The sequence below is a fragment of the Chlorocebus sabaeus genome, chromosome 10 (genome assembly GCF_047675955.1).
Source record: "Chlorocebus sabaeus isolate Y175 chromosome 10, mChlSab1.0.hap1, whole genome shotgun sequence".
Lineage (NCBI taxonomy): Eukaryota > Metazoa > Chordata > Mammalia > Primates > Cercopithecidae > Chlorocebus > Chlorocebus sabaeus.
The window spans coordinates 49,251,818-49,279,717 of record NC_132913.1 but is presented as its reverse complement, the minus strand read 5'-3'; the positions used below and the strand labels follow the sequence as shown (position 1 = coordinate 49,279,717).

Below are 27,900 nucleotides of genomic sequence, written 5' to 3'. Positions count from 1 at the left end.
CTTCAGTTCCCTAGTGTATGGGCCCCAGTTCCCCACCATGTGGGAATTATATTATAATTTCATGACTTCTAATCTCTGTGTGCTAAATGTTCTGAAGAAGAGCCTACTGCTGATGCCTTCATTCCTATATAAAGCTGTATATAGGCAATGACTGAGGTGGAGATCGTTGGGAACCATGATGGAGGCTGGCTCCAAGAAGTTAAGGAACTTGCTTAAAGTTCCACAAAGTTGGGATTCATACTCAGGCAATGTGACTTTACAGCTGATACTCAGTACTGTTCAACTGCATATCATTCTGTCAGCTTGTAATAAGTATAAAATCAACTTGGCCATATTGGCACAATTGTTATAACTTCTCATTTGCATAGCTATATTATCATTTCATGGCTTCTAATCTGTGGGGAAAAGAAAGATCAGACTGTTACTGTGTCTATATAGAAAGAAGGAGACATAAGAGACTCCATTTTGTTCTGTATTTGAGATGCCGTTAATCTGTGACCCTACCCCCAACCTTGTCCTTGCAAGAGACATGTGCTGTGGTGACTCAAGGTTTAACGGATTTTGGGCTGTGCAGGGTGTGCTTTGTTAAACAAGTGCCTGAAGGCAGTATGCTTGTGAAAAGTCATCACCATTCTCTTAATCTCAAGTACCCAGGGACACGTACACTGCCAAAGGTCACAGGGACCTCTGCCTAGGGAAGCTAGGTATTGTCCAAGGTTTCTCCCTATGTGATAGTCTGAAATATGGCCTCGTGGGAAGGGAAAGACCTGATCATCCCCCAGCCTGACATCCCTGAAGGGTCTGTGCTCAGGAGGACTAGTATAAGAGGAAAGAAGCCTCTTGGCAGTTGAGATAGAGAAAAGCATCTGTCTCCTGCCCGTCCCTGGGCAATGGAACATCTCGGTGTAAAACCTGATTGTATGTTCTATTTACTGAGAAAGGAGAAAACCGCCTTAGGGCGAAAGGTGGGACTTGCTAGCACAATGCTGCTCTTTATGCACTAAAAAGTTTTATGGAGATATTTGCATATGCATATCAAGGCACAGCACTTAAAGTTATGTCACAGAGATCTGTATTCATATGTCTTACTGCTGACCTTCTCCCTATGATGATCCTATTATCCTGCCACTTCCCTTTTTCCTTGATGGTAAAGATAATGATCAATAAATACTGAGGGAACTCAGAGACCGGTGCCGGCGTGGGTCCGCTGTATGCTGAGCGCCGGTCCCCTGGACCCACTTTTTCTTTCTCTATACTTTGTGTCTCATTTCTTTTCTCAAGTCTCTGGTTCCACCTAACAAGAAATGCCCACAGGTGTGGAGGGGCAGGCCACCCCTTCATAATCTCTATGTGTTCAGTATCCTGAGGAAGAGCCTACCTCTGCTGTCTTCATTCTCATATAAAGTTGTATGTATATAGGCAACGACTGACATCTCAAGCTTTTGAATGGTTTTGATTTTTAGTATTAGTGGTAATAATAGATTCAGATTTACCTACTTACACTAAATTACACTTGCTTTGCTTCTGATGTAAGTTAAATTATTTCATTTGATCTTCACAGAGAAGTTCATGTTAGAGAGATATATTAATATCCTGACTTTTTACATGTGAAAGTTTAGGGGTTTGCAAGTAAGTACTGGATCTTGGGAGTCCAAACTTTTTGGCTACCAACCTTCCCTGAGCCTGCTGGTTCCCATGAATGGCTAATTTATAGAAATGCCTTGGTGAGAGTTTTTTGGAGTTAATGTTTAATCATTACTTTAAGGTTGGATGCTGATCCTTTCATTGCTGTAAATCAATATCTTGCAAATATTTTTACCTTTAGTCTTCACAGCTCCATTATGACCTCCAAAAGAGGGTGTGTCTCTCAATTTGAGAGTAACCTGAAACCATGAAATTAGAACTTCTGAGTAAACTGTTTTATTATTTGCCGAACATTGTATTGTTTTATATTGTTCCTCAAAATTGTAACTTCCTAGGAAGCTTTTAAATTTTGAAGATAAACTATGTGCTTTCTTTAACTGGGGGCATTAATGTGCACATTTCTTAATTATTTGGTTCAGTGAGGAAGCAAGTAGACCTATGAGTTCAAGTTACATAATTCAACATCTAAGGCCCTAGAAGAGGAGGTAAGGTAAGACAGAGCCAAAGCCACCAGATATTTTACTAATGGCACTCAGGAACCATGGTGGCTCAGGATATATAATTGAGGTAGAGGGAGTAGGAGAGGTGAGTATCAAGCAGGTCTTATCATCCACCCTTTCCCTGACTTCTTAAAACTGGGGACCCGAAAACTGAGCTTAGTGGCCCCTGGGGCCCTAATGCCATTTCTGTGGAACCCTCTTTTCTTGTTTTCCTCAGTTGTTCTAAAGCCCACCCTGCTCAAACTCATCTCCATAAGTGTCATGGATGACTCTTATTTCTCTATTATAGTCTTCCATTATTTGATTACAGGCATAAAACTCTTTTAGTATGAGATTTAAAACCTCTTCAGGGCCAAGGTCCTACAGTGGCCAGAGACAATATTTTTCAATTCAAAAACATATGTTGAATGCTTACTGCATGTCAAGTGTTACTGAAGTTATGGGAGTAGGGGGATATGGCTACTGAAGGCTTACTGCATGTCAAGTGTTATTGAAGGTATGGGGGATATGGCCTGCTATGACTGCATATTTGTCCCTTCCAAATGTCATGTTGCAATTTGATCTCCAGTGTTGGAGGTGAGGCCTAATGGGAGGTATTTGCATAATGGGATCAGAGCCCTCTCACAGGGGTGAGTGAGTTCTTGTTCTATTAGTTTCCATAACAGCTGATTATTAAAAATAGCCTGGCACCTCCCTCTTTCTTGCTTTCTTTCTCATCATGTGATCTCAGCACATGCCAGCCTCCCCTTTAACTTCTGCTATGAGTAGAAGCAGCCTGAGATCATCATTAGATGCAAATGCCCAATCTTGAACTTTCCAGCTACCAGAATCATGATCCAAATAATCCTTTCAAAAAAAATAAACTACTAGCTTCACATATTCCTTTATAGCAACACAAAATGAGCTAAGATCTGGCCCTAAGCAGTATAGATAATGTCCCTGTTCCACTGGACCTTTACAATCCATAGAGCAGGCAAATTATAGGCAAGTTCAAAAATAATTTCAGATGGTAACAAATGCTATGACAAAAATAAAGTGGAATAGAGAGGACTGACAGACACAGAAAGGAGTTTCTCTCTTATTCCAAGCATGATTTTGAGCTCCTGGAGGATTTCAACATGAGTGTGACATGATCTTTTCACATTTCAAGAATATGCTCTGACTCTTGTGTGGACAGTAGTTTGGGGTTGGTGTGGTTTGTCCAGGTGATCGATGATGGTGGCTTGGACAAGGATGATAGCACTGCAGGTGAAATTAAGTGTTTTTTTGTTTTTTTTTTTTAAAGAAATGCAGGATGTATTTTGGAGTAAGACAATGGGCAGGCATGTGAAGAGTGAGGGAAGGAGAGAAGGTAAGGATGGCTCCTTGGACAGCTGGCCAGATAGCTTAAGTGAAGAATTTCTCTTGCCTCCTGGCTGTTTCCTTTTCGTAAGAGCTTGTCTGCAGAGGTTCCTCTGGTTTGACTCCGCTTTCCTATGGGATCAGGCTTGCCCTTTCAAGGATGTGCTCAGGAACACCTCTTACTTCATATTTACCCAGCACAGACTTGTTGACAGGAGGTAATTCTCCAACTTGGCAAATATTTATTGAGGATTTTCTACATGCCAGGTACTTTGTGGGTCATTAGGGATAGAAAGACAATAGATATGGCCTTTGCCCTCAAATTATTGACAGCATTAAAGGACGCATAAACATTAACTATAATCAAAAGAGCTAAGTGCCCTTCTAGTAAATGATCGAAGTGCTATGGAAGCACTAGTGACCAAATGATAAATGCTGCCCCGGGAAGTTTCTACATAACCAACCGAGCATAAAGCGTTAATAATGAGTGGATCTTAATACAATCCTTCCAATCCTTCAGCCACCAAACTGGCTCTGAGGCATGCAGTGCACCTCCATATCGGTCCTCACTGACTTACAGTCCCCTGATGCTGTAAGAGGATTGTATCAGGATGTTTTGGGCTTCAAGGAACCCAATACCTGGCCAAAAATTATTTGAATGATAGCGTTTTATTATTGTGTTGTCATTAGTATCTTTTATAATTGGAAGTGCAGAAGTAAAGTGGTTCTTGAGTTTGTTAATGTAATGGCCTGAACACATCAAGAACACGGGGTCTTTCCACCTTTCAGCTCTGCCATCCTTGGAGTTTTGTCTTTTGACCTCCAGTATGTTATCTCATGGTGGAGCATGGCTTCTGCAGCTCAGCCCAGCACTTGCTCATACAGCCCTTTCACAGGGCAAAAGAGGATGCTCTTCCTCATTCATGTTCTGCTGTATCAGGGAGGAAAGCCATTTCCATAAGTCCTCTGACTGGACGCAAACTTTCAGATCTTACTGGCCACATTTGTGTCACTTGTCCATATCTAAACCAATCACTGGCAAGGAGAAAGAATTGCCGTGATTGAACTAGACTAATCAAGACTCACCTTTCTAGGGCTGGAGAGTATCTTCCTTTGCTAGCACATGGAAGGAGAAGGGCAAATACCTAAGCTGAATTGAAAATTCTGAAAGACAGAAATTGGGGGGACAGCCTATGTAGGCATATCGTGTATTTGGTTATTGCTCTCTTTTCATTACATTAGAAAGATTTAATTTTTCAACAAAAGAGGACAGACATCAAGCCAGCTCTGATTTCCAAAAATCTGGAGCGGCAATTCTCTCCTTTCCTTCTCCTCACTTTCTTTCCTAACTGGGTTTATTGCAAACCAGTGTGCTTTGTTGCTGCCTTTCTGATCTCAAGGACATTTTGACCTCAGCCCTTTCTTTCTCTTGGCATCCAAAGTGACCAAGAGGAGGAAGTAATTGAATTGCAATATTAAAATATAAATCTGAGACAATAGAGCAGGTCAGAAACATCTGAGGGGAGTTACTCACAATTTACCCCTAGAAAATCCACATAAACTGTCATATTTAATCCAGTTCGTAATAGCAGAAAGTGGCAGAAATAGTCAACATAAAATAAGATGGGCAAAGTTTTTAAAAAATGCTAAAACTTAGATCTGCGAAAGTTAACCCAGGAAAGTAGGACTTAAAATAATTAATAACCATAAAAATAAATAAATAAATAATTAAATAAATAACAGAAGCAAACAAAATAACCTCACAAGGTCTGAAAGCTATAATTTAATCTAACAAGGGCAAAAAAAAATCTACTTGATGACTCAAATCTTCGTTTTAAAATTTCCAGGGAAAAAATTACTCTGCATGGTAATGATTTTCTTAAAATGAGAAGGGTTTGGCTGTACTGAAAGGAGAACCCAGAACCCAGCAGCCAGTGGACCTTTATTTCTTCCTGGCAATCTGGACCTATTTTCCCTGTCTGCTCACTCACTTGCTCTTCTGGTGAACTATTCCAGGTATCTCCTCTCCTCTCAAATTTCCAACATCTCCACCCTATGCAAATTCATAGCTAAAGACCTGGCTTCCTGGTTTGATAAGAAAACTGAAACCATTAGAAGAGAACTTCAATTCTCACCGGCTCATCAATGCATTCACCTGCATAGGCTCCCCTCCCAAGTTAGGGGAATGAATGCTCAGGCTCCTATCCAAGACCAAGCCCTCTGTTTGTGCCCTGGGTCCCATCCCTTTTGCTTACTGAAAGATTAGACTCTAGCTATCCCTTTGCATGTGGCATCATCATTTTTTCCATCCCTATTTGATCATGAACAGGCAATAGTGTCTCATATTCTTAAAAAAAAATAAGAAGGAAAGTATCTTTTTCCACCCTCATCCCTGCCAACCTACCACTTCCTTTCTCTGCTCTCTTTACCACAAAACTTCTTAAAGAGTTTCTATTATCACCATCTGTTACCCCTCTTCTTTTTTTTTTTTTTTTTCCCTCTTAAGCCCCGTGGAATAAGGGTTATCCCCACCACACCACTAAAACAGCTCAGTTCTTGTCAAGGTCCCTAATCTCTGTGTTGCCGATCTGGAGTTGCTTCTCAGTCTGCGTCTCTTGTGCCTGTCAATTAGTCATCCTTCTTCTCCACCTCCCCTCGGGGCTCTCACTCTCTCCTGGTTGTCCTTCTACCTCACTGTGCAGTCCTTCCCAGCCTTCTTAGGTACTCTTCCTGATATCTTCAACTTCTCACCTTGGACTACTCTGGGGCTCCCTTGGCAACTTTCCAATTTTATCTGCAAACCAGACCTTTTACTGAGCTCTAGGTGCAGTATACAACTGCTTACTGGACATCTCCATTCGGAGGTGATATTGGCATCTCGTACTGACATCTTCCAAAACTCTTTGTCTTCCCTTAGTACATTTTATCTCAGCAAGTGGCAATTCCATTTTGTAGCTACTGAGGCCAATATCCATGCAAGTTCTCCTCAACTCCTCTCTTTCATTCACAAGTCACATCCAATGTGTCAGCAGTTTTATCATCTGTATCTTCATATTCTCTCAGAGTTTGACCATACCTCACCACCTCATCTCCTACTACCCTGGTCAAAGACACAATTGCCCTTCCCCTAAATTATTGCCAACATCTCTCTCTTTTTCTTACTTCCCCCTGTGGTGTATTCTCAACACAACAGACAAGGTGATTGTGGTAGGCAGAATTCTAAGATGACCCCCAAGAACCCCCGCCTCCCCTCTTGTGTACTAATCTCTGAGATTGTGGCTATGATGGATTTTCTTCCTGTAGTTAAGTTTCGTTATAATACACAGTCAGCTTTAAGAAAGGGAGATTACCTGCTTGGGCCTGACTGAATCACATGAACCATTTAAAAGCAGAGTTTCTCTGACTAGTCACAGAACAGGCAGTCAGGAATCCCAGGCATGAGAAGGATTTGACATGCCATTGCTGACTTGGAAGATGAAGGGGCCATATGGCCAGGAATGTGGGTCATCTCTAGGTGGTGAGAGCAGCCTGGCTTGTAGTCAACAAGTAAATGAGAACTTCACTCTCACAACCTCAATGAACTGAATTTTGCCAACAACCTGTGTGAGCCTGGAAGCAGGTAATTTTTCCCCAGAGCCTCCAGCTGACAACTCATTCCAGCCAAAACTTTGATTTTAACCTCACAATACTTTGGACAGAGAACTCAGCAAAATGGGCTGGACTGCTAGTTTGTGGTGATTTGTTACATAGCAATAGAAAACTATTAATAATATAGTGATCAAATTGTTTTAATTTATTATTTATTATTTATTTATTTATTTATTTTGAGACAGAGTCTTGCTCTGTCGCCCAGGCTGGAGTGCAGTGATGCAGTCTCAGCTCATTGCAACCGCTGCCTCCCGGGTTCAAGTGATTCTCCCACCTCAGCCTCCCAAATAGCTGGTACTATAGGCATGCACCACCACACCGGCTAATTTTTTTTTTTTTTTTGTATTTTTAGTAGAGATGGGGTTTTGCCATGTTGGCCAGGCTGGTCTCATCCTCCTGACCTCAGGTGATCCACCTGTCTTAGTCTCCCAAAGTGCTGGGATTATAGGTGTAAGCCACCGTGCCTAGGCTGGTGATCGTATTTAAATATAAGTCAAATCATGTCCTTCTCTGCTTAACCCCGTTCATTGGCTTTCCATTGTGAAGGCTCCATGGCACTTGTTACCACCTAACATATGGCATTGCTTACTCATTATCTGTTCATATATCCCCCCCAGTTAAAATGTAAGCTTCATAAGGGCAGGAGTTTTTCATGCTTTATTCACTGTGGTGTCTCTAATGCCCAGAACACTGAATAACACAGTAAGTGCTAAGTAAATGTTTGGTGAATTAAAGAAGTTATCTTGGAGCTCAGGCAAGAAAAAAATTTTTAATGAACATTTATTAATGTTGCTGCAATTCTGATTAAAATTCTTGTATTTATAACCCACTCAGTACTAAATTGTGTATACCTACAATTTGTAAGTGCTAGCAACTGTTTGAAAAAAGATACAATAAGTTCATCCTCATGGCTTATTAATAGTTTAGTTAAGACTGTTAAAGTAAGTACTTAAATAGATATAAAATTACTTGATTAATTGGCAAAATATGTGGTACAGAAAATAAACATTTTAATAAGATGAGGAGAGAGAAATGAATGTGGACTAAGTAGTAAGGGATAGATCAAGAGGCATGCAAAGGAATAGTAGGAAAATGAAGGCCATGAATGTAGATTGTTTGGTTGAGAAGTTTGTCCAGATGGCTTGAGGATGCAGCAGGATCAGGTAAGTATTTCTTTAAGATCGGTACACACTCTGCATGCTTAACTATAGAGCAGAAGTGAGCAGTGGAAAGAAATGGAAGATGCAGCTGGGCACAGTGGCTCACACATGTAATCCTAGGTCTTTGGGATGCCCAGGAGTTCGTTCAAGGCTTTAGTGAGCCATGATAGTGCCACTGCACTCTAGCCTGGGTGACAGAGTGAGACCCTGTCTCAAGTAAGAAAGAGAGAGAGAGAGAGGAAGGAAGGAAGGAAAGGAGGAAAGAAGGAAGGAAGGAAGGAAGGAAGGGAAGGAGGGACAGAAGGAAGCTAGGAAAGAAGGACTCTAGGAAGGAAGGAAGCTAGGGAGGGAGGGAAGGAGGAAGGAAGAAAGGAAGGAAGGAAGGAAGGAAGGAAGGAAGGAAGGAAGGAAGGGTGTTTCAGAGGGAAAAGGTAAGATTAAAAAAATTCCTTGGGAACAAGAAGACAAGCATCTGAGTCACAGATTGGGGTGTGGAACGATCGGGAAGGAAGCTCACCTCTCCCTCAGAGTTCTAAGGAAAGAGTTAAACAATGGCAGGAGGGACAGATACCAGAGAACTGATGAGCTTGGTACAAAATAAGCTTCTTATGATAGCTTTTGCTGTAAAGGAGGAATCATTGAATTTTTTTGTTGGCTAATTTTATAATTTTTTCAAAATGTATACTGCAGGACCTGAGTTGTTCAATGTTGTGTAATATTTAAAATCTAGGAAACATGAAAAAAAGGGAAGAAAAGAAACCTATTTTAAAGCTTACATGACTACTTTTTTATGAGTTCAGGAAAAAGATAATAAAAGTTATTGGGTGTTCCCATGGAAAAGAGAATAGAGATGCTATAACTTCCTTTCTAGGAAGCCATAGTGTTGCCATCCTTATTACTGTCCAGAGCAAAAATTCTAGAGTTTTCTGAGAGAATTTGCACTCTTTTGACTTTGAAGCAGAACAAATTAAGTTTCAGCTGACCCAAGTCCTCATGATACTACCAACCTGCTTATTTTATTTTTTTATTTTATTACTTTATTGCAACTGCTTAAATAGTTGCAAACACTGAATTTAAACATTCCATAAAGCCTAATTCATCTCCAACAATTCGCAAAAAAATGCCAAGAAATCATTTACACATGCAATCGCTGTCCCAAAGATTTAGAGAGGTTTGGAAGAGTGATTGTAAGCACAGGCATTGGCGCCATATTCCTGGTCCAAATGTGGCTTTGGTGCATACTAATCACAGGATTTTAGTCTAGTTACTGGCTATGCCTGTCTGTGCCTCAGTCTCCTTATTTGTAAAATGGGAATGAGCATAAGAAGAATAAATGAGTTGAAAGTCTGCATTGCCTAGAACAACCCAGCAAACTAGAAGAACACCATAAGAATGTGTAATTATTATTCTTTATATATTTATAACATTTTTTGTTTGTTTGTTTTAACAGCTCCTGAATGTTTTGCCTGGCAAATACTGGGAATGGGTCAATTCCTATGGCAGTTTTGTTTTCCAGTGATTGTTTTTTCTTATATCGGGGATGACAAATGCTTGTCACAAAGAATAGCCTTGTTGATTACACTTATAAATCTTCGGGAGACTTCTTCAATGAGTCAGTGTTAGAGCTTTCAGTTTCCATAAATACAGATTTCCTTTACTCAGTTTTCTTTCAAACATGATCTGATCTTTCTTAGTTTGCACTCTAATACCCTCCACTGAAGTCCCACTACAACTGCTTTTATGTATATGTCAAGAGAAACTAGCCCTTTGCTAAAATAGTTGCATGTTTCATGGGCCTGTGGGTCATTTAGTCGTACACTTAAGAACTTTGCACCTTTTAAGTGTTTATCATCACCTTGGATTACACAGCCTAATGCCAGTCAACTTCATGGGGCATAAAAGCCCTGTACACAATAGTTTGGGCCATTATTGTATCAGTCTTGTTTATTCCCAGAAAAGTTCTATCAAGAAAAGAGGGAGTGACTATAATCAGAAAAAAAAAAAAAAAAAACAATTTCATTTCACAAAGGGATAAAGCAGTCCTGCCACCTTGCTTACTGCTGGCTGCCTGTGTGTGTAGAGCTTCCTGACCCTGCTGTGATAGCAGAGGGAACCAGGCAATGTAATTGGGCTTAGTTCAGTCTTAGCTTTGTATTTCTTTACCAACATGTTCATATTTGGGTTAAGATGAAAATAGGTATCTGATGCTTGAATACTGAGGCATAAATATTCTGCCCACTTTCACTTTTCTGCTACATATATTGGACTTGTATACTGATATTGTTTCAGGGTAACTGGAGTTTCAATCTCAACATCTGTCTTTCAAATCCAGTCCTGTGAGAAGTTTTTGTTTTTGTTTTAATGTCACTCACAATTTTGAGGAATGTCTAGATGAGGTTGTCAAACTATAGTCAGGACTGGCCACCTGATGTTGTCAAAGTAAAGTTTGATGGGAACACAGCTGTGCCAACTCACTCACAGACTGACTGTGGCTGCTTGTGAGTTACAATGGCAGACTTGAGTAACTACAACAGAGACTAAAGACTGTAAGGCCCACAAAGCCTACACTATTGACCAACCAGCCATTTAAGAAAACGTTTGCCAACTCCAGGTCTAGATGTTGTATTCTTACCACTTAAAAATACTTTCTTTATAATGTCTAACTTAAATAACGAGATTCAGAAAAATGATTAAGTGTAGAGTTGATTCAAGTGCAAAGCTTGAGGATGACCTCTCGGAAAACATACTCCAGACAAATGGGGTTAGCATTACAAAGTGAGGAATTGAAAGTTTCACTCATATAGGCAGTTAGCAGGGTTGCAACATTTTCCATACAAGGTCAGTATGTATATTATAGTGATTTTATTGGTTACAGATTGGTATATTCCAACTAAAATTCCTTTAACTTTCCATGAGCAGGGGTGATGATCTGAGGGGTTCCTACCTCTGGCACCACAAGGTCTTTTCTGGTCATTTACGGGAAAAAGCAGAAGTTACAGCTACATGATATGTGACTCAGGCCACATACCTCTCAAGGCTCAAAATAACCTAAAGTTCCAACAGCTTTAAGTTCTATTTAATTTCATCACAATAGGTAAGATGAATAAGTTCTTATGTCAGTTAGGGAAATCACACTAGAGGTCAGGCATGGTGGCTCAGGCCTGTAATCCCAGCACTTTGGGAGGCTGAGGCAGGCAGATCATCTGAGGCCAAGAGTTCAAGACCAGCCTGCCCAACATGGTGAAACCCCATCCCTACTAAAAATACAAAAATTAGCCAGATGTGGTGGCACATGCCTGAAGTTGCAGCTACTTGGGAGATTGAAACGGGAAAATCACTTGAACCAGGAAGGTAGCAGTTGCAGTGAGCCGAGATTGCACCACTGCACTCTAGCCTGGGTGACAGAGTAAGACTCTTGTCTCAAAAAAAAAAAAAAAAAAAAGAAATCCCACTAGATATTTCAGCAGAGAGATTTAGTATGAAAATTTGTTACACAGATAAAGGAGCAAAAGAGGAACTCTGAGGTAACTGAGAAAGAGTAACTGCAGGAAGGAGTCACCTCTAGGGCTTGGGAACAAAGAGGAGGAATAGGAACACAAGATCTCAGATCAAAGCTCTAAAGTTTATAATCCCTCCAGCTGCTACTGGTACTTCTGAGAGGCATGATGAAGCAGATTCTGGATATTACAAAGGAAGCTAAAGGCTAGAGCAGGTGCTACTGCTGGGTGCATGCTGTCAGCAAGAAAGAGGAAAGGAGGAGTCCCTCCTCTTCTCTAATTGCCATCTAATTTTTTCTCTATTTTCCTCTATTAACATAATCTAGCAAGAATCCTGCAGATGAGGCTTCTTGGAAATACAGCTTTAAAACCCTTCCCCAGAATTACTGAGCAAGGAAGGATATGTATATTTGGAGGTGAAAGCCAGTAGGTGACTGGCTTAGGCTTACAGAAGTGTGCTGACCTAACAGTAGCTAGTAGTGGTCTAGAACCTGAATTGTAATAGCCTGACAGATTCTTCCTGCCTGCTGCACAGATAAAACCAATTCACTGTGACAGTGATATTGCAATAGAGAATTTCATAATCACAGGACCAGCCAAGTGAAAGGACAGGAGACAGTTCTCAAGTTGCCTCCCTCAAAGCTTGGAGGCTAGGGTTTTTAAGGATGATTTTGTAGGCAGGAGGCTAGGGAATGGGTGCTGTTGATTGTTTGGGGATGAAATCATTGGAGTGTCCAAAATGGTCTTTGTGTACTAAGTCATTTTCTGGGTGAGGGTCACAAGACTGCTGGATTTAGTTCCTTGGTATGAGTCACAGGTCTGGGTGGAGTCAGCAGGTCCACCTGAATGCAGAAGTCTGAAAAATATCTCAAAGACCAATCTTAGGTCTTGACAACTTAACAATAGTGATGTTATCTATAAGAGTAGTTGGGAAAGTTACAAATCTTCTGACCTCTGGAATGATGGCTGGTTATCATTTAACTACTAGCCTACATCTTGGCAGAATTCAGGCCCTTCCTGTAATACTCAGTTGTGGCTTTTTCTTAGTCTTAGAAAGGCAATCTCAGTCCTCAGAGTGGGCCAGTTTGGGGAGGGACTATTATCATCCTTGCTTCAAAGTTAAACTATAAACTAAATTTCTTCCATAGTTTGTGTGGCCTACACCCGGTAATGAGCAAAGGTAGTTAGCTTGTGAGGTTAGAAGCAAGATGGAGTCAATTAGTTTAGATTTCTCTGTCATAATTTTTGCAAAGGCTGTTTCAGAGGCTCCTGTGCTCAATGTGTCTAGTCCTGTCTGGCTAAGATTACTCCTCTTCCTACACTACAGCCACTTGGAGTTCACATATTGTGTTTGGAGCTGTTGGTTCTTATTTTCAGATTGTCTGACTTTTATGTTTTCATTCAACAACTATTGAGTGCTTACTGTGCACCAGGCACTGTTCTAGGCTGCAGTAATATAATAGTAAACAGAATGAAACAAAATAAAATCAGTGCCCTCATGGAGCTTACCTCCAATTAAGGGAGGCAGAGAGTGAACAATATAAAAAAGTAAAATGTATAATAAGTTAGATGGTATCATTTCTAAGGAAAAAATGACTAATGCTGGAAAGAGTAGTAGAGAATACCCTGGGGGAGAAGGCTGCAGTGCCAGTCCAGGGAAGGAGTGCAGCATTTGAATAAACACCTGAAGGAGGTGAGGAAGCAAGCCCTGGCCATATCTGGGGGCAGAACATTACAGGAAGAGCATATAGCAAGTGCAAAGTCCCTGAGGCAGGCATGAGCCTGGTGTGTCTGGCCACTGGGTGGCCAGTGTGGATGAAGTGGAAAGGCAAAAGAGGAGGAGGAGGAGGTGGAGGAGGAGGAGGTAAAGGAGGAGGAGATGGAGGAGGAGGGGTGCTAAAACGCATTAAAATGTTTTATTTTTTTCAAAGTGTTGCTATTTGGGGAAATGTGCATTGTACTATTTCAGGTGAACACATTGGAATGTGATTATGTCTCTAACCAAAGTTTGGTCACCTGACAGTCCCAACATTCTACAGCCTCCAGCTAGATGGCAATGCATTTATCATATGCCCCTGATGTACCATGGTGTTCTTTTTTTTTTTTTTTTTTTTGAGACAGAGTTTCACTTTGTTGCCCAGGCTGGAGTGCAGTGGCATAGTCTCGGCTCACTGCAACCTCTCGTGCTTCAGTCTCCTGCGTAGCTGGGATTACAGGTGCCCGCTACCACGCCTGGATGACTTTTATTTTTGTATTTTAGTGGAGACGGGGTTTCACCATGTTGCCCAGGCTGGTCTCGAACTCCTAAACTCAGGCAATCCACCCATCTCAGCCTCCCAAAGTGCTAGGACTACAGGCATGAGCCACTGCACCCAGCTGTACCACAGTGTCCTTTTGTTGAGAAGGTAAATCTGCTATTGTGATTGTATTCTAATGTCTCTTATGTAATGAGAGAAATATCAGTCTTCAGACATCCTCTAATTCCATTAGGTCCAATGTTTTCCCTTCATACTCAAAACTGCTGACTTCCAATATGGATGCTATGGATGGTGTTAGGAGAAGGGAGAAAGTGATATGCGTTGGCCCTTAGGAAACAATTAGATTGCACTTATCCTAAATATTTTTCTCAATGTAATTATCTCATGCTTTTTTATTAGGATCAGTTTTCATTATGAACATAGTGAAACCTAACTGGCTCTTATTTTACTGTGGTTAAATTCTTAATCTCACTCTTAGGTGCTCCAGAGGAAAGACTCTTTTATATTCTTTTTTGTATTCTGGTTGCCTAGCATATGCTTGGAACAAAACAGTAATGCATAGTGTAAATACCTACAGGTGCTTCCTAAGTTCTAAGTCCTGAGCTAAGCATATAACATACGTTATCTCGTTTAATCATTGAAAATCTCCATGGGCTATTAGTCTTGTGTTATAGATTTTTAAAATGAAACTTTAAAAGATGTCTTAGTTTGTGTTGCTGTAACAAAATACCACAGACTAGGTAATTTATAAGCAACAGAAATTTATTTTCTCACAGTTCTGGAGATGGGAGGTTTAATATCAAGGCATTGGCATTTGGTGTCTGGTGAGGGCCTTCTTGCTGCATTCTCACACGGCAGAAGAGTAGAAAGGCAAAAAGGCTTAGGCTAGTTCCCTCCACCCCTTTTATAAGGCACCTAACCATTCATGAGTGGGGAGCCCTCACGACTTAATCACTTCAAATGGTCCCACCTGTTAATATCACAACAGGGATTTAGTTTCAAGACTTGAATTTTGGGGTACACTCGACCATAGCATTCGCCCTTGAATCCCAAACTTCATGTCCTTTTCATATGCAAAATGCATTCGTTCCATCCTAATAGCCTCCCAACTCTTAACTTTTTGTAGCATCAACTCAGAAGGCTAGAGGCCGGAGTCTCATCTAAATTAGTTTTCACCTAAATTAGGTGAAACCCAAGGTAAGCTTCACCCTGAGGCAAATTGCTCTCCAGCTGTGAATCTGTGAAATCAAACAAGTTGTGTGCTTCCAAAATACAACAGTGGGGTAGGCATAGGATAGATATTTCCATTCCAAATGGGAGAAATAACAAGAAACGGTTAACAAGTTCCAAATAAATCTAAAGCCCAACAGGGTAAACAACATTACATCTTGAGGTTTAAAAATAATCTTTGACTCCATGTCCCATGTTTCAGACATACTAGGGTGGGGATTGGGTTCCCAAGGCCTCAGAGGACCACCCACGGCCCCAATATGGCTTTGCTGGGCACGGCCCATGGTGTAGCTCTCATGGATTGAAGTCTTGTGCCTGTGGCTCTCCCAGGCTGACATTGCATGCTGGCGACTACAGTTCTGGGGCCTCAAGGGTGGCCTTGCCCAGCAGCTCCATTAAGCATTGCCCTAGTTAGGACTCTGCAGTAGCTCCTGTGGCAGTTCTCTGTGTGGGCCACTAGCCTTTCAGAGGAATCTTTTGAAATTTAGGAGGAGGTCGCCATGCCCCCATGCTTGTGTACTCTATGCTCCTGCAAAATTAGCACCACATGGGTGCTGCCAAGGTTTATAGCCTAGCCTGTACATGCTAGAGCGGCAGCTGAGCCTGCTTGAGTCACATATGTGGCAGCTGAAGAGTGCTGCACCAGAAAGCTGAGAGCAGAGACAAGGAGGTGCAGGGGAGTCAATGATGGGGTCCAAGGGTGCCCAAGGCTCCTTTTCTTGACATAGTTCTTTCCCCTAGGCCAAGCTTGTCCAACCTGTGGCCTACGGGTGGCATGTGGCCGGACAGCTTTGAATGCAGCCCAACACAAATTTGTAAACTTTCTTAAAACATTTTGAGTTATTTTTGTGATTTTCTTTTTTTAAGTTATTCAGGTATCATTAGTGTTAGTGTATTTTATGTGTGGCCCAAGACAATTCTTCCCTTGTGGCCCAGGGAAACCAAAATATTGGATACCCCTGCCCTAGGCCGGGGCACTCTGGGCCTGTGATGGGAGGGGCAGTAGCAATAATCTCCAAACTGCCTTCAAGGTCATTGTTCCATTGTCCTGATGAATAGCATCTGGCTTCCTATTCTCCATACTAATCTCCTTATTAAACTTAAACATTGCTTGGCCACACCCTTGGTATTCTCTCTGAACTTGCAGTTTTTGTCTTTCCAACCTGAGCAGGATCAGGCCAGGCTGACTTTTCCAAATCTTCCCTTATGATTATGAATTCTGTCTTTAATTTGTTTCTCTCTTCTCACGTTTTCCTATAGGATGTCAAGAGAAACCATTCAGCACCCTGAACGTGTTTTTTTCTTCTGCCAGACATCCTTGTTTATCCTCTAATTCTGCCTTCCAGAAGGGCACAGATACAATGCAGCCAAGTGCTACTTTCTGGCATGAATGACCATTTCTCCAGTTCCAATGAGATCTTTATTTCTGTCTGAGATCTCATCAAAAGGGTCCTTTACTGCCATATTTCTACCAGCATTCTGATCACAATCACTTAGATAATTTCTAAGAAGACCGAGGCTCTATCCACAGCTCTCCTCTTCTGAGCCCTCGCCAGAATTGTGTTTAACACTCTGTAGATGTAATCTAGGCTTTTTCTAGCCTGCTCTTCAAAACTATTCCAGCCTCACCCATTACCCAGTTCCAAACCACTTCCACATTTTTAGATATCTGTAACAGCAACACTCCATTTCTCTGGTACCAGTTTCTTTCTAGGTCCATTTGTCTTGTTATAACAAAATACCTAAGAATGGGTAACCTTTAAAGAACAGAAATGTATTTCTCACAGTTCTGGAGGCTGAGAAGTCAGAGATTAAAGTGCAGGCAGGTCAGTGTCTGGTGAGGTCCCACCCCGTCGATGGCATTGTCTCTCGAGGCAGCATCCCTACATGGTGAAAGGTAGAGGGCCACAAAGGCAGCAACGAGTTCCCTCCAGAGCCCCCGCCCCCAACTTTTTTTTTTTTTTTTTTTTTTTTTGAGACGGAGTCTCACTCTCGCCCAGGTTGGAGTGCAGTGGCCGGATCTCGGCTCACTGCAAGTTCCGCCTCCCGGGTTTACGCCATTCTCCTGCCTCAGCCTCCCGAATAGCCGGGACTACAGGTGCCCACCACCTCGACTGGCTAGTTTTTTTTTTTGTATTTTTTAGTAGAGTCGGGGTTTCGCCGTGTTAGCCAGGATGGTCTCGATCTCCTGACCTCGTGATCCACCCGTCTCGGCCTCCCAAAGTGCTGGGATTACAGGCTTGAGCCACTGTTTTTTTTGTTTTGTTTTGTTTTGTTTTTTTGAGACGGAGTTTCGCTCTTATTGCCCAGGCTGGAGTGCAACGGCGCTATCTCGGCTCACCAATACTCCGCCTCCCGGGTTCAAGTAATCTTCCTGCCTCAGCCTCCTGAGTAGCTGGGATTACAGATATGTGCCACCACACCCTGCTAATTTTGTATTGTTAGTAGAGACAGGGTTTCTCCATGTTGGTCAGTCTGGTTTCGAACTTCTAACCTCAGGTTATCTGCCCACCTCGGCCTCCCAAGTGCCAGGATTACGGGCGTGAACTGTAGCACCTGGCCTCCCTTTAGCCCTTTTATGAAGCACTAATCACTTCCCAAAGAGGCCCCACCTCTTAACACTACCACAATGGAGATTAAGTTTCAACGTGAGTTTTGGAAGGGACACCATCTTTCAAATCATAGCAAAGATTCAATAATTTTCCCAAGGCCCCAAGGCAAGCAATGGACCTGGTTTCAAATCCAGGCTCTCTGATTCAAAGCAACCAGCTGCTGAACCCCTTGACTGGTGTTTGTTGAATCTATGGAGATGGGTGGCAGCCTGCATGTGCTGCTGGAGGATATAGCCACAGGATGAGGGGACGTTCAGTCAGTTTCTTCTTTTACCTCCTTGATTTTTCTTCCACCACCCCTGTGTCAAGGCTGTTAATTTGCTAGAGCAAATTTTGAAGTAACACTCGTTTTATTTCTTTATACCCATCATGGATACAAGCATCAATATCGAATGTTAGCTGATTACCATATGGCACACAGGAACTTTATAACCAGATATCTCTTTTGCCTGTTTTTAACAACTTTACACAGTTATGCGCCGTAACAAGCACATTTCTTTTTAGATGTATTTCATTAGCCATTTATTTACCAAATCAGTTTATTTTTGTGGAGTGGAAACATTATATGTCAATTTAATATAGACAAAAAAGTTTAGTATGAATGGATGACAATATTCAAAATATCTTGTAATCATACAGAAGCAATTGATCGAAGCAAGGATATCTCATGGAACTATACTACTCTCATTTGGATTTTATCATTCTGGAATTATTGTTTTTCAGAAATAATTTTGACACTACAGCAAGGATTCATTAAGATACCTTAACACTTTGATAAGAATTTATTATTAAATTGAGCCATTTTAAATGCTGCTATTCTACCTTTTTTAACTAACAAAAATGGTATTTTCATATGATTCAAGCTAATAGGCGCTTTAGCTAAAGAAGAAAAGTATAAAATTATAAATCTATATTTTTATTTTTAAATTAAAGATTTGAAACTCGAGTTCCTGTATAAACTGATGGGTAACATATGATTAAGTGCTTTACTTGGCTGCACAATGCTTTGAACTGATAAGTCAAATGAACATGTCCCAGGCCGAACTAAGAAGAAAACCATGCAAGCAGCCAAAGACCTTCATCTGCTGCTGCAGCAGTGCCCTGTCAGTGAGCAAGTAGACAAGGAAGACGAATCATGAGCATGTCTTATAAGAGTTTGACAAAATAGGTTATAACTTGGCAGCAAACTATGAACTTGCTAAAGGTCAAAACCTGGAGTTGGCACTCTTGTCTCACAGAACTCGCGTATCTTGATGTTTCAAAACCGTCTTCCAATGTGCCCTGCTTATCAAACGGCAAGGCGAAAAACAAGGAACATTTGTGTTGCTCTGCTTGCTCCAATTTAGCCGCACTGTTCTTGGACTGGCAGCTAATATGTGGAAACTGGGTTGCAGGGTTATTCTAAAGTAGCTGAGTGAGCCTGACACAGACCAGGGTAAGCCTGGGGCTTGCAGGAATGTCCTAAACTCAAGTAAGTGTACCATCAGAGTTGATATCTGGAAAATGAGCCTATGGATCCAACTCAGAGGGAGCCATCATGAGCAGAAGGGCACCTGAATATGGTAGAGATGATGGGTTTTCAAACTGTGGACTAGGCCAGGTGCAGCGGCTCACACCTGTAATCCCAGCATTTTGGGAGGCCAAGGTGGGAGGATTGCTTGAGCCCAGGAGTTGGAGACCAGCCTGGGCAACATGGCAACAACCTGTCTCTACTAATAATACAAAAATTAGCCTGGTGTGTGCCTGTAGCCCCAGCTATTCAGGAGGCTGAGGTGGGAGACTCACTTGGGACTGGCAGGTCGAGGCTGTCGTGAGCCGTGATTGTGCCACTGCACTCCACCTTGTACAACATGAGCGAGATCCTGTCAAAAAAAAAAAAAAAAAAAAAAAAAAAAAGAGCTATGGACTTGTGAGAGATTGAACCCAGCAAGGTCTGAGGAGGGCAGGCGAGTTACGTGCACAGGGAGGAGCACATCATGAATTCAAGATGAAGCACCCTGGGCAGCAGGTGCTGTCAAAGGAATTTTGCCTCAATTATTTCAATATTCCCAATGTAACTGTGTTGCCTGAAAAACCTGGGTTAATACCTTTAAGTGAGATGCATTTAAATGAGATAATACTATATGTGATCTTTTATAGGTATTAAGTTAATTCCTTCCTTACAAAATCAAAAGTTAATCATAGATGTTCCATGTTGATATATCTATTTTTTTATATATACATATATGTGTGTGCGCAGATCTGTCTAGATATCTACATCAGCAGACTATCAGGATTGTGGATGTCAATAATCATCTGTATTTCAAATTACACTAATTTAGGGGTGTGTTTATGTATATTTTAAACTAATACCTCTTGATAACAGAGTATAACTCCTTAATAGCATTTTTCAAATAGTAGTCACTTTTTAACTATTTGATGCATGAAAGAATGGTCGGATGAATATAAGCAATTGAGAGCATTTTGTGAACAAATCCAGTTCCTATTCCCAATATGAGTTTCAAATATTTTCTGTAGCATAAGGCTTTACTTCTTGTTTGAAGGTTGACAAATTCAAGGACTGATTTTACCTGCTTGCTATATTTCTACTAGCAAAAATGAATCTTCTACTAACTTTTAGGGATGAAATGCAGGAATAAATTGACCAAAAAAAATAGTTTGCTTTTTTAAAGCTCTCTTTAACTTATAAACTAACAAGGTTTAAATAAAATCAATAAAGTAATAAAGTGAAATGTAGCATTTTTATTTCTTGAAACAAGGTTGTTTTAGACAGACACAAGGTTATTATCAGATAAGATCTGAAGAAATAAAATTTTTTTTTAACCTTCAACTTGAACCTGTATTTTCTTTATTATCTTTACTTATAATGATGAAAACGGAAAGCTTTGTCATTTTTAACCGAGGGAATGGCCCACCTCAGAAGTCTTCTTATCTTTTTTCTTTTTTTCTTTCAACTTTTATTTTAAGTTCCAGGGTACATGTGCAGGATGTATAGGTTTGTTATATAGGTAAACATGTGCCATGGTGGTTTGCAACACAGATCAACCCACTGCCTTGGTATTAAGCAGAGAGTCTGTTAGCTATTCTTCCTGATGCTCTCCTTCTCCCTAACCCCACCCACACCCCCAACAAGCCCCAGTGTTGGTTGTTCCTCACCGTGTGTCCATGTGTTCTGATTGTTCACCTCCTACTTATAAGTGAGAACACGTGGCATTTGGTTTTCTGTTCCTGTGTTACTTTGCTGAGAATAATGACTTCCAGCTTCATTCATGTCCCTGCAAAGGACACAATCTTGTTCCTTTTTATGGCTGCATAGTATTTCATGGTGTATGTGTACCAGATTTGAAGAAATAAAATTTTAAGAATATTGTTTGAAAGAGCATTTTCTGTAAGAAAATTACAAGGGAGGCATTTCCTGCAAGAAAATTAACAAGAGACAGGGCTGCTGGCTTCCTAGTCCCACAAATTGTAAGAACTGCAGCTATAGGAATTTTATAATGGTGGCTGATTATGTGAGTGTATGTTTGTGTAATGTGGAAAAAGTAGAGGATTTGAGAAAAAATACTTTAAGCTCTTTCATCAGTGGACAGACTCTGGGATTGGAGAAGAAGAATCACATTGGCTTGATTATGCTTCTAGGATGGTATCCTACCTCAACCAATAAAACCTCTCTGAGTATGTGCCTCCTGTGGAATTGAACTGTGTTAGCTGCTAAAGGTTGATGTAAAAATTAAAACGAACAAGCAACAAGGCCTTGTCTTCAAAGAGGACACCACATGGGTAGGCAGAGCAAAAGAGTTGTCAACTATTTTGTCATTAAATGACAAGAGCCAAATTAGTAGTGTTGGGGCAAAAGTCAGAGGGGGCAGAACTAAAGTCTTCATGAAAGAGATGGGGATTGGAGGGTAGTGATTCTGACAACCAGGAAAGCAGGGAAGACACTGCAGAGAAGTGGTTTAGAAAAAGGAGCAGAGGTGGAAAAGCCCAAGATCTTCTGGGTTCAGTGTATCGGTCATAAGAGTGAATGAGATGGTCCCTGCAAGGAGAGAGTGACATAAGACACTCTAGTGTCAATGGTGGAGGGCTGTGAGTGTCAGGCTAAGGAGTGTTAATCTTCTTCCTGTAGGCAATGGGGAAACATTGAAAACTTTTGGAGAAGGGATCACCAGAATGAAAGTAGTGGTTTAGAAAAATTATTCTAGTGGTGGTGCAGAGAAGGGATAGAATTGGGAGAATCTAATGGCAGGGATACCTGAAAAAAAAAAATTTCCAGGAATAATCAAGAAGGTCAATTAGATGGGCATGGTGGAAAAACAGACAAATATCAAAAATGATTTTCAGACTTTGAATTTGGGTCACCAGTAGTAGAATACAGAACCACACAAATTCTGTTAAGTTCAAAGAAAAGTGATGGTATTAATGAAGATCCCTGAATTGGGTGATCAGCATGTCCTAAGGGTCTCTGAGAAGCAGGAGGGCCTGAAACTGGGCCCCAAAGCCTCCGAAAAAGATGATCTAGCTCCAGGCCATCCACCACAGTAGTCATTGAACATGTGGTCACATGTAACTATTAACTTAAAATGTACCTAGTCAGATTGAGATATACTGTAAGTATAAACTACATACCAGATTTGAGAGTTAGAATGAAAAAAAGAACACGAAAGTTCTCATAACATTTAAATATTCGTTACATGGCAAAATAATATTTTGGATGTATTGCGCTAAATAAAATATGCTACTAAAATTAATTTTACCTTAAGATTGTGTTTCTTATATAGCTACTAGAAAATATACTTACATTGTATTTCTATAGGACATTGCTGATCTAGACCTTCACAGTAAAGGGCACTAGTATAGCACAATACAGCACAGTGAAACAAACACACACACACACTTCATAGTTCAATGATTTTTACTCTATCCATTCAGTCTGAAGTCTTTTAAAATGTGTCTTGCATTTTGTGAGGGTATTTCTGAATTTTGTGAGCAGGGTTTATTGTAGTGATCCGTTTGTTTATTTTATCCAAAACTTAGGTTATTCCATCTTACTGAACATTTGGCTCTTTTTCTCAACCAGCAGATGATGCTACAGCTGACAGTCGCAAAACTTACACTCTAACTGATTACTTAAAAAATACTTATAGACTGAAGTTATACTCCTTACGATGGATTTCAGGTAAGGATTTTTTGGGTAGGGCATATTTTATGCTTACATTCATTCTAGTTAGGTTGAGATGTAGGGTGCTTTTATGGCACTCAGAAGAGGTAATCTTTGTTTTTAAAAAGTCTATGGAGAGTTTTTGATTTTTGTTTTTTGTTTTTTGTTTTCTACTTGAAGTGCAAAGAGAGAAAGACTGAAAGAAACCCAAGTATTTCTTTGACATGTACAATAAAAAATTAAATGTGAATTGAAACCTTGACAATAATGATGAAAAAATGAATGAATGTTAGTATAATATAATTCATGTTTTCTCAACTTAGAAATGCCTATTTGGTATTTGTGAACTTAAATTGTATTCTATAATTTTCAGCTTATGAAGATGTTTAGTAACAACTTGAAATTTTGATCTGGTTGTTTTCTCTCTTTAGATCATGAATATCTCTACAAACAAGAGAATAATATCTTGGTATTCAATGCTGAATATGGAAACAGCTCAGTTTTCTTGGAGAACAGTACATTTGTATGTTTAATCACATAATTAATTCACGCATAGAATTCTGGGGATTTTTTTCATTACCTTTGAAATCACGAGTACTGTCATTTCTCAACCTGTTGGACTATTTCTGCAGCATATGGCAAAGTGGATCTTTCTCTCCTTCTTGAAATGCTCTCTGCCTTGACTACTTTTTAGTCTCCTTTGACGATTCCTCTTCCTCTGCCCATATTTTTAAATGTAAGTGTTCCTTGGGGCTCTGTCTTCATTTGCCTCCCTCTTCACTTTGCATGCTCTCCTTTGGTGAATTTCATGCAACCCCACAGCATTACTGCCCTCCTCTCTGGCTTGACTCTCATATACACTCACTTAACACTAACCTTCTCCCAGATCTCAACTTTAATTTCTAATAGACTGCTGGCTCCTACATGTGGATTTCAAACTCAAAATCCCAAGCTAAACTGGTTATCTTTCTCCAGCTGTCCTAGCACACTGAAAGCATCTCATTCTTTTTCGTGAGTTCCCAGTATTGGTAAAAGTTACTTAATTCTCCTCCAGGCCACTTAAGCTAGAAATCTCAGAATCATTATTGACTCATGTCATCCACCACAGTAGGTCAATTCTCCCTCTGCACGTCAGGTATATCGCAGTTTCCATTTCCACAGGACAGTCCTTGCTGAAACCCTCGTTTAATCTTGTGGTAGTGAGTGCTCTAACTTGTGTCCCTATCTGCATTCTGCACTCCCCACATCCAGGCTGATACCAGCCCTCCATCCTTCCCTCTCATTTCAGCCACTGTGTCACCAGAGTATCTTTGTAAAAGATAGATATGATTCTATCACTTACAAAAACATAGGTCTAGTTCCACATCTTATATTTAGGTCCCAACTATTTTTCTAATTTATTGTCCTCTCACCTTCCACTGTCTGACACCAGTGCCCCCACAAACTATATTCAGGTTACACATGACCCTTAAGGAGTCTCTAAACATGACGTCGTTTCCCATGCCTGGCATTTTGCTCACGCTCTTCCCACTGTTGGGAAAGTTCTCTTTTCCTCATCCTAACTCTCTCAGGCATCTTTCCCCTTCGGATTAATCCTTCCCTTTCTGGCTTTCTAACACTGATCACCACCCACCTGGTATCATGGTCATTTGTGTGGGTGAATATGCCACCTCTGCTAGATTAGGAACTCCCAAGGCAAAAGCCACATGTCTAGAACAATACCCCCTATGAAGTAAGTGCACAGTGATGGCAGTGAAATGGAATTGTTCAATTTTTCTTTGTTCTTCTTGTTTGACAGGATGAGTTTGGACATTCTATAAATGATTATTCAATATCTCCTGATGGGCAGTTTATTCTCTTAGAATACAACTATGTGAAGGTAAAAGAAATGCTTTCTTACTGTAACATTTAAATAATCCAAGAGTATGCTATGTTATAACCAATTTCAAGTGTATGGATACTTAAAATTAACATCTAAGTAATGTAATGGGCACTAAAACTCATTAATTCAGAATTAGAGTCATTCTCATTCTTAAAGACAAGTCCAATGTTTTAAAAGAAATTCATTTTTAGTGCTTTCAAATACTAAAAAGCACAGTTAATATTATATTGTACTTATATGTACTAATAACGTAAGTCAATAAAAATTTTTACTTATACACATATTTAAAAGTAAGTTTACATGTCTTATTTGTACACCTGATGGCAGAACCCTTTATTTCCTTTGTCACAGCTTTATGCGTAGTAAGATCCTCCATAAATATGTGTTTTTAAAAGAGTTAAAGTTGGGCATGGTGGCATGCACCTATAATCCCCTACTTAGAAGGGGAGGCTGAAGCAGGAGGATTGCTTGAGCCCACGAGTTGGAAGCTACAGTTAGCTATACTGCGCCACTGCATTACAGTCTAGGAGACAGAGTGAGATCCCGTCAAAAAAAAAAAAAAAAAAAAAAGGAAGAAAAAGAAAAAGAAAGAATTAAACTTTCCATCCTCCAGAAAAGATTCCACAAGATGGCCCAGACCATCTCCCAACCTTCGGCCCCACCATATGCAAACCATTCTAAGGAGGAGAGCCTCACCACAGATCATAAAGATTCTACCATGAGCACTCAGCTTCCCCCAGTCACCCAGCCCCACTCCACATCCTAACACGTTCAGGAAAGTTTACAGCTTAATCATACATCCTCTTCATGTTTAGGATGGATGTGGATCGCCATAACTTTAACAACAGCTTTTTGGTTACTCATGGATTTGACAACAGTTGTTCAAGTATAGGAAGTTTTGAGACATATAGTGAAGATTAAACATTTGTAGAGATACCCTGTATTGCAAACAAAATACAAAGCTGGGGATTCCCACCCTTGACCTTTCTTTTCCAGGATAAATTATATTGAGGACACACCAACACTCACACACCAACTCTGCTGTGCTCAGGCCAAGCAAACCATTCCCTACTGCACTGACCATCTCAGGATGGTGACTCTCAATCATAACATTTACCCTGGATTTGCTGGGCGGGGCTCCCTTTCCTGGACATGAAGACTCTATGTTCAGTTAAACTTAACTGTAAGTGAATCAGAATCTTGTACCAACTTTAACACATCTGTTGCCAGTTAATGGATTATTGTTTGTTTAATGAAGTGCTTCTTATTACTATCTATAGAATACATCACTTAATCTACTTGAGAAACTTTTAAAACTTCCCAGTGTCCAGGTTCAATCCCCAGATCAGTAAACGGAAGTTTCTGGGGTAATGCCAGAATCAGTACTTTTTTCTTTTTTTGAGACAAGGTCTCGTTCTGTCACTCAGGCTAGAGTGCAGTGGTATGATCATGGCTCACTGTAGCCTCAACATTTTGGGCTTGACTAATCCTCCTACCTCAGCCTCCTGAGTAACTCAGACTACAGTTGTGCACCACCATGCCCTGCTGTGCCCTGCTAATTTTCAATTTTTTTTTTTTTTAGAGATAGGGTCTCACTATGTTCCCCAGGCTGGTCTCAAACTCCTGTCCTCAAATCATTCTCCCACCTCAGTTTCCCCAAGTGCTAGGATTACAGGTATGAGCCACTGTGCCTGGTGAGCATCAGTATATTTTCAACTGTCATAGGTGATTGTAATGGCAACCAGGGTTGAGAACCACTAAATAACAGTTGTCCATGTTAAAGACTAACATATGAAGGTAAGGTAGAAAGAGAAAGGTAATTCCAGCTCATCTTACTATATAGCCCGGTTCAGCAAAAGCCATTTGATGTGCACTAATGCGTGTATTCCCCTGGTGGCCCTTAGTTGGCCAGCCAGGGTTGGAGATTTGTATTTGTTGTGTCACTGGAATTTACCCATGTATTTAACTGGCTTTTGCTTTTTACGCTCTGTCCCCTTCCCCCTGCCATCTGTACTTCAGACAGTATCCAAAGTACTACTTTTAAATTCTAAATTAGTTTATGCCACACCTATGCCACTTACAGTGGCTTCCCATCACACTCAAAATAAAACACGAGCTCTAACCCTGGCATCCTGAGTCCTGTGTGATTGAACACAGTCTGCCTGACTGAACACATCTCCTACCCGCTTCTCCTGCACTCTGCATGCTTGGCCAGTGCTTCTCGCCTCACCTTCACCTTAGGAACACTTGAGGAGCTTTTGAAAAAACATATCTGTGGCCTACCCTAAAGCAACTAAATCAGCACAGCTGTGGGCCTCCGGAGATTCCACGGTGCTGAGCTGAGAACCTGTAAGTGCACAGCTCTTTCTTTTTCTCAAGCATCACCCTCATTCCCATCTAAGGGCCAAAGCACTTGCTATTGCTTCCTCATGGAAGCTTCTCCATCATCTTATGCTTCTCTCTCTTTATTAACTCAGGTCCATATTTGTTGGGTCACTTTGTCAAACATTGCCCGCTGCCACGCTCTTCCACCCACACCCCACTAATCAGTCTCTGTCACGTTAACTCATTTTAGTTTCATCACAACATTTTGTGATATTTTGTCATTGATTTATTTGCTTATTTGTTGCCTGCCTTATTAGGTGCCATTTTCCCTGTGATTTATTCACTGCCACACCTCTGTGCCTAGGACAGGGCCACATAGCAGTTGCTGAAGATCATTGATAAATGAATACATGTTTTATTGCAAAGTGCTAAATGATAAAGCTATTGAAAGTAGGGAGCTATATCTTCAACATTTTTTCCTTTTTTTTTTTTCAAGAGGGTCCAATAGAATTTTCTGTACGGCATATATATTTTGACTAAGTGACTCTTATGAAACGTATCTAGAAAAAATAAAAGTCTAATTTGATTACATTTCCTTGGAGGTCTACCTTTTAGTGTTTTTTAGATCCTACTATGTGACTTCTC

The 27,900-nt window shown here is 40.6% G+C and overlaps 1 protein-coding gene across 2 annotated transcripts in view; it reads left to right on the top strand.

Annotated features, from left to right (window-relative positions):
* DPP4 (dipeptidyl peptidase 4) overlaps positions 1 to 27,900 on the top strand; it is an 85,960-nt gene that overhangs the window by 5,418 nt on the left and 52,642 nt on the right. Inside the window, exons 3-5 of one of the 2 annotated variants that reach the window (XM_007965152.3) lie at positions 22,971 to 23,066; positions 23,480 to 23,571; positions 24,847 to 24,927. In XM_007965152.3, coding sequence (XP_007963343.1) covers positions 22,971 to 23,066; positions 23,480 to 23,571; positions 24,847 to 24,927 — 269 coding nt within the window. Of the gene's footprint in view, positions 1 to 22,967; positions 23,067 to 23,479; positions 23,572 to 24,846; positions 24,928 to 27,900 lie in introns of both variants that reach the window. The other variant, XM_007965151.3, reaches the window with a different exon arrangement.